Here is a 15,874-nt window from a genome sequence, read left to right as displayed (position 1 = left end):
GAAGGTTATTGAATAATTTATTCAATTATTAAAATTTAATTAATTAGTGTTTTGGTCAAATTTTTATTATTGTGTAAATTATCTTATTAATTTTTAACATTTCAAGAGACTTGGGGATAAATATAATATTTGGGTACGGCTGAATCCGAACGAATGAATTCAATAGGTATGGTGAGAGTATGGATAAAAATAATATAAATATATATATATATATATATATATATATAATATATATAGGGCCAAATGACTCCTAAATATGATTCTTTAGGGTATTGTGGGAGTAATCTCGCTAAAGTGTGAAAAATATAATATAAATATTGACAATATAAAATTAAGGCTAAAACTCTATTTTGGTCTTTTATAATCTTTTTTTGTTTTAATGTAGTCTCATTTTTATTTTTGGTCTCAATTTGGTCCTAAATTAATTAATTGGTTTCAATTTAGTCCCAAATTAATTAATTGGTTTCAATGTGGGACTTTCGTCCAAATTATTTAAACGTAGTTAACTTTTGGGTACGTGGATGCCACGTAGATGCATACATGGATGCCACGTGGATGACATTTTTTTTTAAAACACCTGGACCCAGAACGACCCGTTCTGAAACCAACAGGTCGTTCTGGTTGCACTCTTCGTGTGTTAATTTTGCAACTGAAACAGGTCGTTCCAGATGCGAAAATTAACACACCACCAGTGCAGCAGAACGAGTCGTTCTGAATTCAGAACGGCCCGTTCCAAAACTGAGAATAGGATATTCTTTGCTTAATTGTGTTTTTGATCGCTCAAGTATTATAATTATGCAATTTTGATCCCAAAGATTTTAATCGAGTAATTTCAGTCCTTAAAAAATTTTAGTTGTGTAATTTTAGTCTCACAATTTTTAATCGAACAATTTTAATCTCTCAAATATCATAATTGTGCAATTTTAGTCTTTCTCATTAAAAATTTAATAATTTTAAAATTTTAATATATATATATATATAATGTTTTAAAACTATATAATTGTTTGTTTATTTAAATTACCGTATATTATAATTTTTTTAATGTATCAAATGATATATATTTATTATTAATTTTTAATGGGAGAAACTAAAATCGTACTATTATGATATTCGAGAGACTAAAATTGTTCAATTAAAAATTGAACGACCAAAATCGCGAATTGCAATTCTTTAAGGACTAAAATTACCCAATTAAAATCTTGTGGATCAAAACTGCACAATTGTAATACTTTAGGGATAAAAAATGCAATTAAACCAATATTTTTTATTAATTTTATTAAAAAGTATAATAATTTTGAAAAATATTTTTTTATAGTAAAAATTTTAAAATTACTTATTTTTATAAAATACAATTGTCTTATAAATAGGTAATAATTTTTTCTTTTTCTCTTTCTGTTTGAAGAAATATTTAAGTATCACTTTATAATTTTTTACAACTTATTTAAAATTAGAGGAATAAAATGATAAAAATTAATAAGATAAACATAATAAAATAAAATATATAAAAAATATTAATATATTTATTTTATTAGATATAACAACATAATTAAAATATAATTAATAATATATATTTTATAAAATTATTAATATTTTATATATAAAAAAATGAAACCGGAACGGCCCGTTCTAAAACCGGAATGGTACGTTCTGGTTGCACTTTTGATGTGTTAATTTTGCACCTGGAACGGGCCGTTCCGGATGCAAAATTAACACACCAAAAGTGCAACCAGAACGGCCCGTTCCGGTTTCAGAACAGGCTGTTCTGGGTCCAGGTGTTTTAAAAAAAATGTCATCCACGTGGCATCCACGTATACATCTACGTGGCATCCACGTGCCCAAAAGTTAACTCCGTTTAAATAATTTGGACAGAAAGTCTCACATTGAAATCAATTAATTAATTTGGGACTAAATTGAAACCAATTAATTAGTTTGGGACCAAATTGAAACCAAAAATAAAAGTGGGACTACATTGAAACAAAAAAAAATTATAAGGGACCAAAATAGGTATTTAACCTAAATAAAAGTAGTTTAATTTATTTATTTTTTAGTTCTTTACCTGTGAAATCTTCATGTTGTTTTTTAATTTTTTATGGACATAATTTAAAATTCTGACGATTAAAAATTAAATTACACTCGTGTAATGTATAAATATATTTTTTTTACATCAGGTATATTTTTTTATTTTGATAAATATTATTCTTTTTTCAATTGAAATTATAATATTTTAAAAATTGATATACATTATTATTTTTTAGATTTGAGGTGGAGGATTGGTGAAAATTCAGAAATTAATATGTGGAAGGAATCTTAATCAAAAGGTATGACATTTAGATATATTGATTTACCTCCACATTCAAGTTTGTCACAACTTGTTAAAGAATTGTTGATTCAAGATTTTAATAAATGAGACTTATGCTTTGTTTACTTGTTAGTACTTTCTTCTGTGGTAGATTTAATTCAACAAATGTCTACAGTTCTCATGCATTTAAATGATAAACTGATTTGAAATTTGTCACTAATTGAGATATATATAATGAAATATGATTATAAGACCTATATGAATCAGATTACTAATCATGAAGAGATGAAGGTTAATAGTGATTGAAATACAATTTGAAAGCTTTAAGTGCCTCCTAAAGTGAAGATATTTATTTTGAAGGATTGTATAGATGTTTTATTGACACGTAACAAATTGTAAAATAGAGGTACATCTTGTCCTATTTGCATATTTTGTTTTGATGATGTAAAACATTGTTGGCATAGTTTGATAATGTTTACAAAACTTTAAAGTCTAATAGAGATGTGGATTATGGTCACAAATTGATTATGTTATGTTGAACTGGGAATCATTTAAAGTTTTTTTTTTTTTAATTAAATGAATTATAACTAAAGGATCAATTTCAACTTTTGGTTGTGACTATGTAGAGTATTTAGCGAAGAAGTAATAAAATGGTGTGGAATATAGAGCATAAACAAGTGGATATAATGCTGAATAAAACAAATTTTGCTCTTGTAGATTGATTAAATGCTAATAAAATTTTGAATGTTGAAGAGCATCAAGTAGCTATTGCACAAGTTATGGACCCTCTTTAAATATGTAGATTCCTCTCCATTAAGCAAATTGAAGTGTAATTGTAATGCAGCTTTATTTTATTTTATTTTTATTGAAGAATGCATCACATGAATTGGAACTTGTTTAAGAAATGAAAGAGGTGATTTTTTGCAAGCAATAACCGTCTTTATCAAAGTCATATATCAGTAGAAGAGGGAGAAACAAATGTTATATTGCATACTCTTAATTGACTCCAAAGTCACAAATTTCATAATGTGATTACTGAATTAGATTGTAAAATAATAGTGGATCAAATTCATAATAATGAAAAAAATATTTATGAGTGTGACATCATTTTTAATCTAATTAGAGAGTATTTATAAGGTTTTCTCATTCTATTATTATTCAATATAGTAGAAAAGAAAGTAATTTAGTAGCTCATTTATAAATTTTATTTTGTTTAATGCAAAGAATATTCATAATAAAATTTCTATTTGTATTAGGTATATTATTTTAATGGAAAGAATATGATTATGTTGATATTAAAAAAAATCACAAAAATCTATTTTTGGGCCTATCCTTTTAGTTTAGGAATTCAATAAAAAATAATTTAGAAACATTAAAATTTTAAAATAACTCATGGATTCACTTAATAATTTAACCTACAATAATTGTTTTTCATTTAAGGTTTTTTAAAGGCTAAAAACTTATTTTGGTCCCTTATAATAATTGTTTGTTTCAATTTAGTCTCACTTTTATTTTTTGTCTCAATTTGGTCCCTAATAAATTAATTGGTCTCAATTTGGTCCCTAGTAAATTAATTGGTTTCAATTTGGGACTTCCGTCCAAATTATTTAAACGGAGTTAACTGTGTGGTCACGTGGATGCCACGTAGATGCATAGGTGGATGCCACGTGGATGCCAATTTTTTGAAAATACCTGGAACCAGAACGGCCCGTTTTGAAACCAGAACGGGTCGTTCTGGTTACACTTTTGGTGTGTTAATTTTGCATCCGGAACGACCCGTTCTAGGTGCAAAATTTACACACTAAAAATGCAACTAGAACGGGACATTCTGGTTCCAGACTGCTAAGCATAAACGATCAATGATTATAGTTCACGATTGTGAATCATGGAAGGAAAAAGACCCAAGGTACAAAACATTTCAAACACTGAATTTGGTAATATTGTCAATGGAAATTGATAACTTCAATTGCTAAACAGTTAGACTATACAGTATATTATTAAGGACAATGCAATGTATCACTAAAGACAATGGTAGCAGATTTTATTTCATTTCAAACTGGAGTGAACCACTTACTACCAAATTGACACTATACAGTAAAAGATGAAATGACATAGTATTTTTTCTTGAAGTCATTAATGATGTACCTCAACAACAACTTGTTTTTGAAGAGGTAGAACCTGAAGTAAAGGAAGAGGATACACAGGACTAACATTTCACCACAACCATATGCAGGGACAGATCTAAGTTAATCATAGTGGGGGCACTTACCCCCACTAAAAATTTTTTCATTCTTTTTTTTATATATAAAATATTAATAATTTTATAAAATATATATTATTAATTATATTTTAATTATGTTGTTATATCTAATATAATAAATATATTAATATTTTTTTATATATTTTATTTTATTGTTTAATTATTTTTTATTTTGTGGTAAAATTATCTTCATTTTTAATGAAGAAAAAATTTACTTACTTCAAGAGTAAGTCTTGATAGATTTATTCTATTTAATAATTAATGTTCTATATCAAATTTTTAAGAATTTAATTGTTAAATTAAAAAGTTTTTCATGTATAGATCAAATTTATTAAAATTTTTAAAAAATTAAAAATCATATGATATTTCGTTAAATTAATTCAAATTAACATATAAAATATTTTTGTTTTAAATGAATGTAAAAATTTAGAGGACACTAAAAGAAAATAAATTAATAATTTTATTATATTTATCCTATTAATTTTTATCATTTTATTCCTCTAATTTTAAATAAGTTGTAAAAAATTATAAAGTGACACTTGAATATTTCTTCAGACAGAAAGAGAAAAAGAAAAAGTTATTACTCTATTTATAAGACAATTGTATTTTATAAAAATAAATAATTTTAAAATTTTTACCATAAAAAAATATTTTTCAAAATTATTATATTTTTTTAATAAAATTAATAAAGAATATTTTATTCCCAGACTTGGAATGGGCCGTTCTGAATCCTGAACGGTCCGTTCTGCAACCAGAACGGCCCGTTCTGGTTTTAGATGGGACCGTTCTGGTGTACTGGTGGTGCGTTCATTTTGCATCTAGAACGACCCATTTCAGATGCAAAATTAACACACCAAGAGTGCATCCAGAAACGGCCCGTTCTGGTTTCAGAACGGGCCGTTCTGGTTCCAGGTGTTTTCACAAAATTTGGCGTCCACGTGGGATCCACGTATGCATCTACGTGGCATCCACGTGGCCAACAGTTAACTCCGTTTAAATAATTTGGACGGAAGTCCCAAATTAAAACCAATTAACTTATGAGGGACCAAATTGAGACCAAAAATAAAAATAGGACTAAAGTAAAACAAACAATTATTATAAGGGATCAAAATAAATTTTTAACCATTATTTTTCTAATCTAAGAACCTGTTTGAAATATTACAAATAGTACATTCTCGATATGAAAAATAACTTTCCCAAATATATATATGTACTAATTCTCTGGCCTTTGACTCAGTAGGTTTTCCCAAGTCTTTCTCTGCATTCTTCCCAGACTGGTCGACGCTTCATCTTCCAAATTCCAAAGGTATGACACTTTTTTTTTTTTTATACTTTTTTCATGTTTGTTTATTCATCATACACTATCGTGCTGCTAAAAGTGATCTGTTTATGTCTAAAAAAAATGTTAAACGCTCGTTTGTTAAGCTGCAATTTCTCCATTTCGTGAATTCCCCCCCTTTTTTATTCGACTACTCGATTTTCGGAAACCCCGTTTCAAAGAAACACTATATAGGATTTTAATCACTGTGATGTTGAACATCGATATACGGAAACGGAGGCCACGATGCTTCACAGAACTGTCTTGTTTTTGCAAAATTCATCTTATATCCATGTCTAATTTTATCAATTTTCACCTTAAAATTTCGCTAGGGTATGCTTTTATGATGAGTGTTTCAGTGTTGGGCGTAGTGATTGCCAATTACAATTTTACCATAAAACTGAGATCTAATCCAAGATTTGTTGCGAGACTTTTGTGGGATATTGTTGTCATTCAATATGTTTTGGTTCTTGGTGGCTCTATAATAAACATAGAACATAGATTGCTTCTTTGCAATATCACACTTTTATGTATCTGACACCGGCATAGGACATAGATTAGTTGTGATTGATTATTAGGCTTGACGTTTGTCCAGGGCTCTGGAGAATGACTTGGAAGTTTGGATAATTCTGTGTGTATTCTTATGGCTAGTTTCTTCATGTTTTGCTTGGTAGTTGATGAATGGAATGTAAAAAAATTTTGTATTAGTACACTTTAATTTCTTGGTTTATTATTGTGAAAGATACCCTTGAATGAATTCAATATTGTTATCTGCGTATTTTATGTAAGATTGTGTTTTATGGTATAATCTCAACTACTAGTATACTGTGCATCTTGTAGCACTGCTAAGTTTTTTGTTTATTTTTTCTTTTTTTCTTCTCGTTATTATTGTTTGGATTAACAGGGTTTCCGAGTATTTTTCCTTATGTTTTTGCTTTCATTAGATGGATTGGCAAGGGCAAAAGATAGCAGAGCAGATAATGCAGATAATGCTGCTTGCATTTTCTGTGATTGCATTTGCAACAGGATATATTATGTCTTCTTTCCAAATGATGATCCTCATATATGCTGCTGGTGTGGTTCTTGCCACGTTGGTGACTGTCCCTAATTGGCCATTTTTCAACCGTCATCCTCTCAAGTGGTTGGATCCAAGTGAGTTGGAAAAGCATCCAAAGCCTCAACCATCTCTGAATGTAAATTCTAAGAAGAAACCTGTTAAGAAGTAGGTTTCTTTGACGCAACTTAGTGCTAGTATTTTCTTGAGTTAAAAAGTTCCATACTTTTGACAGGATTTTGAGTCTTTCTTTACCTCCCTTTCCCCTTCACCGGATATTACAATGTTTTTTGGACTGCAAGGATTATATCCGTTTGTTTGAGGTTTTTATTCGTTTACATCCATTTTCTTTTGAGTCTCTCTCTCACCCTCTCTCCCATATGGATTATAAATTCAACATTACTCTTGTTTTTTGGATACAGTTGATCTTGGTTTATTTACCTTTCTGCTTATCATGTCATTGTTGGTCGGGTTAGTGTGTCAGTTTAATCATTCTCTTGACAGAGTAGCCACTGATTTCGTACATGATTCCGTGTTTGGATTCTTGTTGGATCGCCTAGGATCACGTTAAAATATCTGTTAACCTAATTTAATTTTAAGCAAGTGTTTACATGTTTAGTTTTGAGTTAAACAATTTTAGGTAGCTTTCGCGATTGAAAAATAAATTACTACTAATTTTCCTTTAGAATAAAAAATCTATATATAAGTTACATCACTTTAATATCAATCTGTGTCTGGACTCGCTAACAATTTCTCTCCTTGAGAAATTGATGAATCCACAAACCTGTGGCTATTTTATAGGCATCTTGAGCGTATCGACACATTATTTCCAGTGTCGCATTATCATAGCGACGAATGTCCAGTGTTTATGCTACGTTTAATCACCTGTGTCTTCAATCGTTAACTTGGGTTGTAAATTCCCCCTTCCAAGCTCCCGAAGCCCGTTATTCTCTTCCAAAACCATCGGTTCTAATCGAAAATGATAATCATACAAAATAGGGGTCAATGTTGCTTGTAATTCAGTTATGAGCAATAAGCATGGATCAACCTTTCAGTCACCAGATGTCAAAAATGTCCATCGGTGACATTTGTACAGACTATACATGATTGAACCTCTACATGACCGTGCAACAAAACAGAAATGAACTCCAGTTATAGGAATAAAGCTGTCTCCTAGATACAAGTGAAAGCTCAGAAAGGAACTATATACAATGAGTACTCCGGTGATTAACATATTTCTAAGAGTTTTCATTCCTAAGCGCCCTTAAAATGGGGTCATTTTCCTCATCTAGCAAATTGTCGTCATCATCCAATTCATCTAAAATCGACTGGTTAATCCTCTTCCGAGATTGTCTCCTGTGCTTTTTAGGTTCCAACCGTGGTTCTGCTTGCTGAACACCCATGTCTCCCATTTTAATCCTGCAAAAAAATGATGTGGAAGTTGATTCAATAATTTCCCCGGTTAAATAAATGACAATAGAGTTATGGCTTATGCTCCATCATTCATCATATAATCGTTAAGAACTAAATGCAAAGACTGAGGGGCAAGAAAGCCAATAGATAATGAGATTACATGTTGAGAAAGTTTTAAGCAATTTAGTAGCTTCTTTCAAGGGCTAGAATGTCATCATCTAAGGTAATTGTCATAAATAAATTAAAAAGTGTGCTAGGAGATTCATATTTATATACATTACATTAACATGTAAAAGGATAAGAATCAGCTTTTAAAAATGTATAAAACCCTCATAATCACAAACTTTTCAGAATGCTCATTTTATGAACGAATTAAAAATCCCAGAAATGAACTCTTTTTAATAAAAGCACGATACTTTTCAATTAACTGAGAAGCGTTGTTTTCAATCAACAAAACTCATCTTACCTTACATCGCCTTCTCTTTTAGTTCCAAATGTCCTCAGCTGGAACTCCTCCCTGATTCTGATTTCATCAAGAAGTTGAAAATAGTATGAATATCTTTCCCAATCTCCCTTCACAACACACCCAGGTTCACCCAGATGCAAGCAATTGTTAAATGAACATTTCTCAGTCTCATTGGCACTAAGCATTTTCCTTATCTGAATAGGGGGAAAAGAATATAACATCAATCAAAAAAGGAAAAACTGTGTTAACCCTGAATTCATTCGAATGCAAAAGAATTATTACTAACTTCAGGAAAAGTCTGTGCAAGAGACTGCTTTGTCACTTTCAATAAACTAGGCTGGTTAAATCCAGGAGTATCAGCAAGAAATCCCCCTCCAGATAATGGAAGCAGAGATACATGGCGAGTAGTATGTTTCCCTCTACCACTTCTTGTGGAAACCTCCCCAACTCGCTGATCATCTAACCACTTGCTTCCCAAAATCTGGAAAAACACGTCCACAAGTAATACAAATATCAAACTCACCGGAGAAGACATAAAAAACTACCAAAAAAACAAGAACAGAACTAACAAAACCCACAGGCTCAAACCAATTCTCCCCTTCGGCAGCATCAGAAGGATTGCTTCTAAGGGAATTTATCAAACTCGATTTCCCAACTCCACTAGGACCCACAATCACTGTCGTTTGATCTCTCAACTTGAACGCAAGAAGATCAAGCCCATGTCCAGATTCAACGCTGCAAAAAACTGGCTCATATCCCCAGCCGCGCAACCTAGCCTTCCACGAACTAATGATCTACACAAGAAACAACAGCCAAAAGCAACCAATTACTTGACACCAGAAAACAATCACAGCTAAATCACAAATTCACAAAATAATAAATAAAAAAAACATGGCTAGGCCTTCCATTCACAAAAGACAACCTATTATGCTCTTTAGATAAAGTTCTCAACTAGTATTCACAAGAGCAGAAAATCAGAATATAAAATGAATTAAGCTTCTTTAGAAAGCTAAAATCAGCTTACACATTTAACTTTTATAGAAGTTGTGTCATCTAATTTCTCCAAAAAGTTAAAGTGCATAAATCGCTTTTAGCTTGTCAAAGAAACTCTCAACTCATTTCATTTAATATTCTTACTTTCTTACATTCTTCTACACGGTCATTTTGATCCCTAAATTTGAGAAAAATTGTTATATTAGTCTCTGTAATTAAGAAATGTCAAATAAGTTGTCCTTAAAGTATAAATTGACAATAACACAAGTCCAGATTTTTTAAAATATACATGTAAATAAAGTGATAATTTGACATATTCATAGACCAAAATGTCAATAATGATAATAAATATGTTGGAATGCAAACAAAGTTTCACAATGCCGAACCAAGAGAAGAAATAAGAAATTACAAATATACATAAAGTCTCTATTGAAAAGAAGTCTTTTGGATAATAACAAAAAAATAAAATAGAAAATATTTAAACTCAAAAAAAACAAAATCATATTAATATGAAAACGTATAAACCTGCACTGCACAAGAAGTAGTTAGTTGATATAAGTTAATGACAATGCAAGGATCTAGAAATATTAAATGTGACTAAACTCTAATAATTCAAAAGTAAAATAATGAGAATGAAAATCATGCCCAATATCATATCAATGTGATATGCATGTGAATGGTAGGTGGACAACAAAATCCTTAAAGATGCGACTAATGTGACATTTTAAGATTTAGTTGACATTTTTTTTTAATTTGATAGACTAATGCGACTTCGCTCGCTTCGCTACTAATGACCATTTCCTGGTATAACAACTAAGAACCCATATCAAACAAAGAGAATGCAGATAACGTGAACCTCTTTATCCACAAGCTCCATCTTATTGAGCGCGAGCGTGAGAGGAATCCCGGTGGATTCCGCTTCGACGAGAAACCTGGTGAGTGTAAACGGCTCAGGCCTGGGCTGCTCGAGCGAGAACAGCACGAGCAAGTGGTCAACATTAGCAACGGGAGGGTCAAGAATCTCCGAACTCCGATTAAACACATTCTCAATCATGCCCCTGCGATCCACCCAATCGATGGAACCAACCAGCACCTTGTCACCCACCATAACCCTGCGCTTAATCTTCTTCAGCAGCGCCCTCACCACGCACAGAAGCTCCACGCCGCGGAACGTTCCGGAAGAGGAAGGTTCGTCTTCCGGTACGATGACGCGCATGAAGTTCGCCTGCGACGCCGCCACGACGCCGATGGCCTGGGACTCCGTGAGAGAGGGAACGTCTTCCAGGGAGAGGACCGGAGCGAGAGAGGAGAACTCCTTCAGCGTTTGTTTCGCCTTCAGGAGGTTTCTGCTCGGTGCGGCGGGGTGGTTGTTAGGGTTTTGGTGTCTCGCAGCGGTTGGGAGGAAGCGGAAGCGGCGCAAGAGAGGGACGCCGGATGAAGACGCCGCCGCGCGGTGGCGGAGCAGCGAGAATGAGGAAGCGAACGACATGGAGCGAATCGGAATCGGTTACTGTGAGTGAGGGTAATTTGGGAACTATAATTTTGCAGTTTTGAGGTCAGTGTATTTTGGTGTTAACTGGAAGGTTGGAGTGTCATCTCATCTGCGTGAACAGTTTTGGCCTTCTTTCTCTAAACGACGACTTAAAACCAAGCGGATAGAACAAAACGACGATTCTATGCCCTCTTCTTGCTTCTCAACGATGCTTTCCTATAAAAACGACGTCGAGTTTCCTGTTGCCACTGTGGCGCACATTATCCTCTTGTATATTTGTTTAAGATACCATCGGTTTAGTATAAACTATTATAAAGTATTACTCTTTCTTATCCAAGTTATTTAGTTCATAAAATAAATAAATTATATAAAATGTCCTTTAATTTATTAATATTTATCAATTTAATTCTGAGTCGGTATATTTGACTGGTTACTCTGATTCTTAATACTCGGGAAGATTAATTATGTAATTTTCTTACTTTAAAGACCATCAAAAAGAAAATTATACTTTAATGATGAAATTGGCGAGTTTACTTTATTGTTGGGAGGTTATTAATTTATTATCTATGCAAAAAAAAAAAAAAGGTTTTAAAATTATAACAGTTTAAAATTCTCTTTGGTTTTTTTTATAGTAAAAATTTAGGTGGAAAAATAATGATGTATTTAGATAAGAGAAAAATAAAATAAAATAAGAGTCCATTTAGATTAAAAAAAAAAAACTAATTAACATCTTATTTAATATATTTTTATGTGACTCAAAATATGGGTAGCATAAATAAATCATCTCATCTTAATTTCATATTCAACATACAACATCATAATACAATAAATGCAACATTAACAACTCGATATACTATAGCATAATATCGACTTGAAACTCATTACATCAACATCATAGATTTTTCATCCCAATAACATAACATATACTACACAATATTACATGCGTTGTTATATATTTTAACTTAGATATCTCTTACAACACAAGGTGAAGTTTAAGCAGCTAGACCCCTATCGAACTAACAACATAAGTGATATTATTGGCTTACTAGATCAACATTAAATTGGATATCAATCCACAACACAACGATTTCTTGGATGTCGTCACTTAAACAAATAAAAATAGTACTAATGTCAATATAAAATAATTGTGTATAAACCTACCATAGTATTAGCTAGCTGAATTAAGTCTCCTATGAGTTTAGTCCACTAACTACCTTTTAAATACTACGCCCGTCTAATACTAGATCGGGAACTAGGTTTTCAAATTCGTATTTTACTCAGTTGGTTACTTTATACACATGTCTCTTGATCTTGCCCACACACGGTACTAGCTAAAGTCTTATAGGAGACTCAACTGTTCCCTTCAATGGTCATTTTCTCAAAAAGGATTTTCAACAAAGTTGAGCTCTCAGACCATCACAACATAATATTCACATAATGGGATATGCAACTTTAGAAGACATCTTCTCCTTCAGTCCTAGGTTGGTCAACATAGTTCAATGATATCATGCCTAAATGACTAAAGTATTATCAACATTCATCATCTCAGCAACTCAACAACATCATGTAAATTCATCACATCTACACCACCAATACAACTCATAACATACGTCATAAATCTTCAACATAGGTACACACTTATACATCATACATACATTTCAACCCCACTTTCATCTAACATTATATACACATAACCATCATCTTCATAAATCAACACATATAACACGAGCAACAAATCTTATATTGACACATGCAATAGATTTATCTACTCAATTCATGTTCATCAATTAACATACAGTAAGCTAGCTTAATTTCTCATTACATCACATATAGCTAGGGGTGTTCATGGATCCGTTTTTTGAAAAAACCGATCCAAACCGAACCGAACCGTTTTATAAAAGTTGATCGGTTAACCGATCCATTTTTTATAAAGTGGATCTGTTTGGTTTTTTTAAAATATGGATCGGTTTTTTTGAAATTGGATCGGTTCGGTGCGGTGCAGTTATCCACTTTTTTACTCATATATGGATCGGTTTTTTTAGAAAACCAAACCGAACCGAACCGATCCACTTTGTAAAAATGGATCGGATAACTAAACCGATTTTATAAAGTGGTTCGGTTCGGATTTTTTTTCAAAATGGATCAGATTTTTCAATATGGATCGGATCGGTTCGGATCAATTTGGATTTTTTGCACATCCCTACATATAGCCAATCAACTTCAAAGGTTGAATTGAATTAGCACTTAAAGTGCCTTTAGACTCGCTTTGAGTGACGGAAACTCACGTTGAGCATCTATAATTCACTCATAGCAAGTTCAAACAGAGAAAACCCCTAGAAGTCTCAATTTGGCTGCCTCAAGTGGGTCAACTCTTGCTCTAAACAAGTGTAATTTGCTTAGAGCATTTAAGAATTTGCTCTAAGTGATGATATAAAGACTACTCTTATAACATCATCTCTATCACTCTAAGCGAGTAAGTTCTTGCTCTAAGCTATGCATCTTGCTCTAAGTGTCCAAAATTCGTCCAAAGCGAGTAAAGTCAAAGAACATACCTAACTTGATTGCACCTACTCATTCTAAGCAACTACACTAACGCTTTGAGCAAATATGAAAAATATGCATAAACATCAAAAACAACTTATTAGTTCAAGAAAGTTTCTTCCGTTCATATGTTAAAATCCTCACAATTAAACTCAATTTAATATATAAAAAAATTATTTAAATACATTTAACCTTTTGGATTTCATATAAAAATATGTATTATATTTATTAAAATATTTGTATTTTTTTTTTGAAGGGAAAATTTTGTATTCTTATTTATTGTAAAAAACTTTTTATTTAGTATATTAGATATATTTTTAAATTAATAGCATTAAATAAAATTGATATTCACTTATATTATAGTTTAAATAATAAAAAAATATTGTTTACTCGTATTGTTATCTTTGACTCACGTTACAATGTATTTTACAAATTAAATTAGTTTAAGGTAAAGTTTAAAAATATTAATGTGGAAAAAAAACTTTTCGAGAGTTTGCTTCATAATTCATATGCACTTTTATATAATAAATGGAAAAATGATTATACTCTTAATAGAAAACAATTATTTTGTTGTTAAAAAAAATAGAAAACAAATTTTCCGATTGTAAATATTACATAATTTTCAGTGAAAAAAATAAAATTGCATTCCGTATACGATGATTCTGCACCAAATCCATTTTTTAATGTGTAAAATTGTTTGAGTTAAAGTATGTTTAGATGATTTTTACGTTGGATTAAATATTTTATACTTATTCATTAATCATTTTTTAGAACGAAAAATTTACAAACAGAAATAACTTCATAATTAATTTTACACACTAATACTCATATTATTTTAATGGTGTCTCTATTAAAATAAAATAAAAAACAATAATAAGTAATAAAAATATATTTATTTAATTGATATTATAGTCTGTTTTAAAATTTTAAAATTTCGAGCTTAATAAAATATTAAGTTTTAATATTTTTAATAAAAATATAATAATCTTTCACATATAAAGATTAAAATGATTATTAAAATGAATATATATATATATATATATTAATTAGTATAGATTAATAGTAATTTTTGTCTCCAACACTTTTACCAAAACACCTTAGCGCCGGCCACGTACCACATGGCATCAGATTAGTAAGCGAGAAAATTAAAATACGCAGAACTATGGGTTAGTATATCATGTTTGCGAGTGCATTCTAAGGACTTTGACACAAACACTTGTAATGCCAATTCTTAATTTAATTAAGCACTATATATTATTTCAACAAAATAGTTTCGTACGTTTCAGGCATAACTTAATTTGTTTTTTAAAATTAAAAAAAAAACTTAATTGGTGTATTATTTTAATCCTATCACTTTTTTTTGTAAAAAAAAAAATCCTATCACTTATAAAAAAGACTTTCAATAAATTTTCCTTATAAGTAACAACAACAAAAAATACAAACCAATTAAAATGCAAATAGTTGCCATTAGACCAGGCTATTGACAGACTTTTTTACACTGTTAGTGCACAAAATATTTTCTCTTAAAAGCTAAAAGGTTAACATTATAAAAATATTTTTAGCATAATTTTTATTAAAAACATTTTCTATATTATTTCTTTAATTATTCTCCTTAACATAACATAATGGATAGTGAAATCTAATTTTTATAGTTTTTATAAAATATTAAATATTTTTATTTAATATTGAAAATTATTAAGACGATACTCGAGAAAATTTAAAATTATTATCATTATTCATTTCCCAACTTATTACACTGGTATTTCAATTTCCACCAGCACTATCTTAAAGGAAAGTGTTAAAAAACATTAATATAAATATAGTTTTATGATTAAAACATTAATAATTTACTTTACCCTTATTTTTAATGTAATCTTAACATATTCTTTAATAGAACTTTTTAATTAACTTTTAACTAATATATTTAAGACACTAATTAGTAATACCAATATTAGAGTTACAGTAGATTGTTAGAGTTAATTTAGTGGTGAGAAGTTAAAGTAGTATGCATAAGAATGAAAAAAAATTGTATTTGCAA

At 30.5% G+C, this 15,874-nt stretch overlaps 2 protein-coding genes across 3 annotated transcripts; one reads left to right on the top strand and one right to left on the bottom strand.

Moving 5' to 3' along the window:
* The first annotated feature begins 5,723 nt into the window (after positions 1-5,723).
* Positions 5,724-7,269, top strand: LOC109798202 (signal peptidase complex subunit 1). 2 transcript variants are annotated; one of them, XM_020358439.3, is made up of 2 exons: positions 5,724-5,865; positions 6,822-7,269. In XM_020358439.3, exon 2 carries the CDS (start codon positions 6,822-6,824, stop codon positions 7,101-7,103), a length of 282 nt encoding a protein of 93 aa, XP_020214028.1. In that variant the 5' UTR covers positions 5,724-5,865; the 3' UTR covers positions 7,104-7,269. The 2 variants fall into 2 exon arrangements, with proteins under 2 accessions (XP_020214028.1, XP_082927579.1); XM_083071453.1 differs by having other exon boundaries at positions 5,780-5,865; positions 6,782-7,269.
* A 658-nt stretch (positions 7,270-7,927) lies between these two features.
* EMB1688 (Minichromosome maintenance (MCM2/3/5) family protein) lies at positions 7,928-11,581 on the bottom strand. The gene is made up of 5 exons (XM_020360392.3): positions 10,660-11,581; positions 9,389-9,604; positions 9,097-9,291; positions 8,811-9,004; positions 7,928-8,350 (listed from the first exon to the last, which is right to left on the bottom strand). Exons 1-5 carry the CDS (start codon positions 11,290-11,292, stop codon positions 8,170-8,172), a joined length of 1,419 nt encoding a protein of 472 aa, XP_020215981.1. The 5' UTR covers positions 11,293-11,581; the 3' UTR covers positions 7,928-8,169.
* Between the last annotated feature and the right edge of the window lie 4,293 nt (positions 11,582-15,874).

The sequence above is a fragment of the Cajanus cajan genome, chromosome 3 (genome assembly GCF_000230855.2).
Source record: "Cajanus cajan strain Asha chromosome 3, NIPB_CcT2T_4, whole genome shotgun sequence".
Classification (NCBI taxonomy): domain Eukaryota; kingdom Viridiplantae; phylum Streptophyta; class Magnoliopsida; order Fabales; family Fabaceae; genus Cajanus; species Cajanus cajan.
Note: the sequence above shows the minus strand (reverse complement) of the source record. Positions and strands in the feature narration are given on the sequence as shown.

Excerpts from the sequence above, each read along its gene's own strand:
- LOC109798202 (XM_020358439.3), top strand. The coding sequence starts at position 6,822 with ATGGATTGGCAAGGGCAAAAGATAGCAGAGCAGATAATGCAGATAATG.
- EMB1688 (XM_020360392.3), bottom strand. The coding sequence starts at position 11,292 with ATGTCGTTCGCTTCCTCATTCTCGCTGCTCCGCCACCGCGCGGCGGCG. Across the intron at positions 9,605-10,659 it reads TGGAGCTTGTGGATAAAGAG|ATCATTAGTTCGTGGAAGGC; the intron begins GTTCACGTTATC and ends TTTCTTGTGTAG. Across the intron at positions 9,005-9,096 it reads TTGCACAGACTTTTCCTGAA|ATAAGGAAAATGCTTAGTGC; the intron begins GTTAGTAATAAT and ends CCCCCTATTCAG.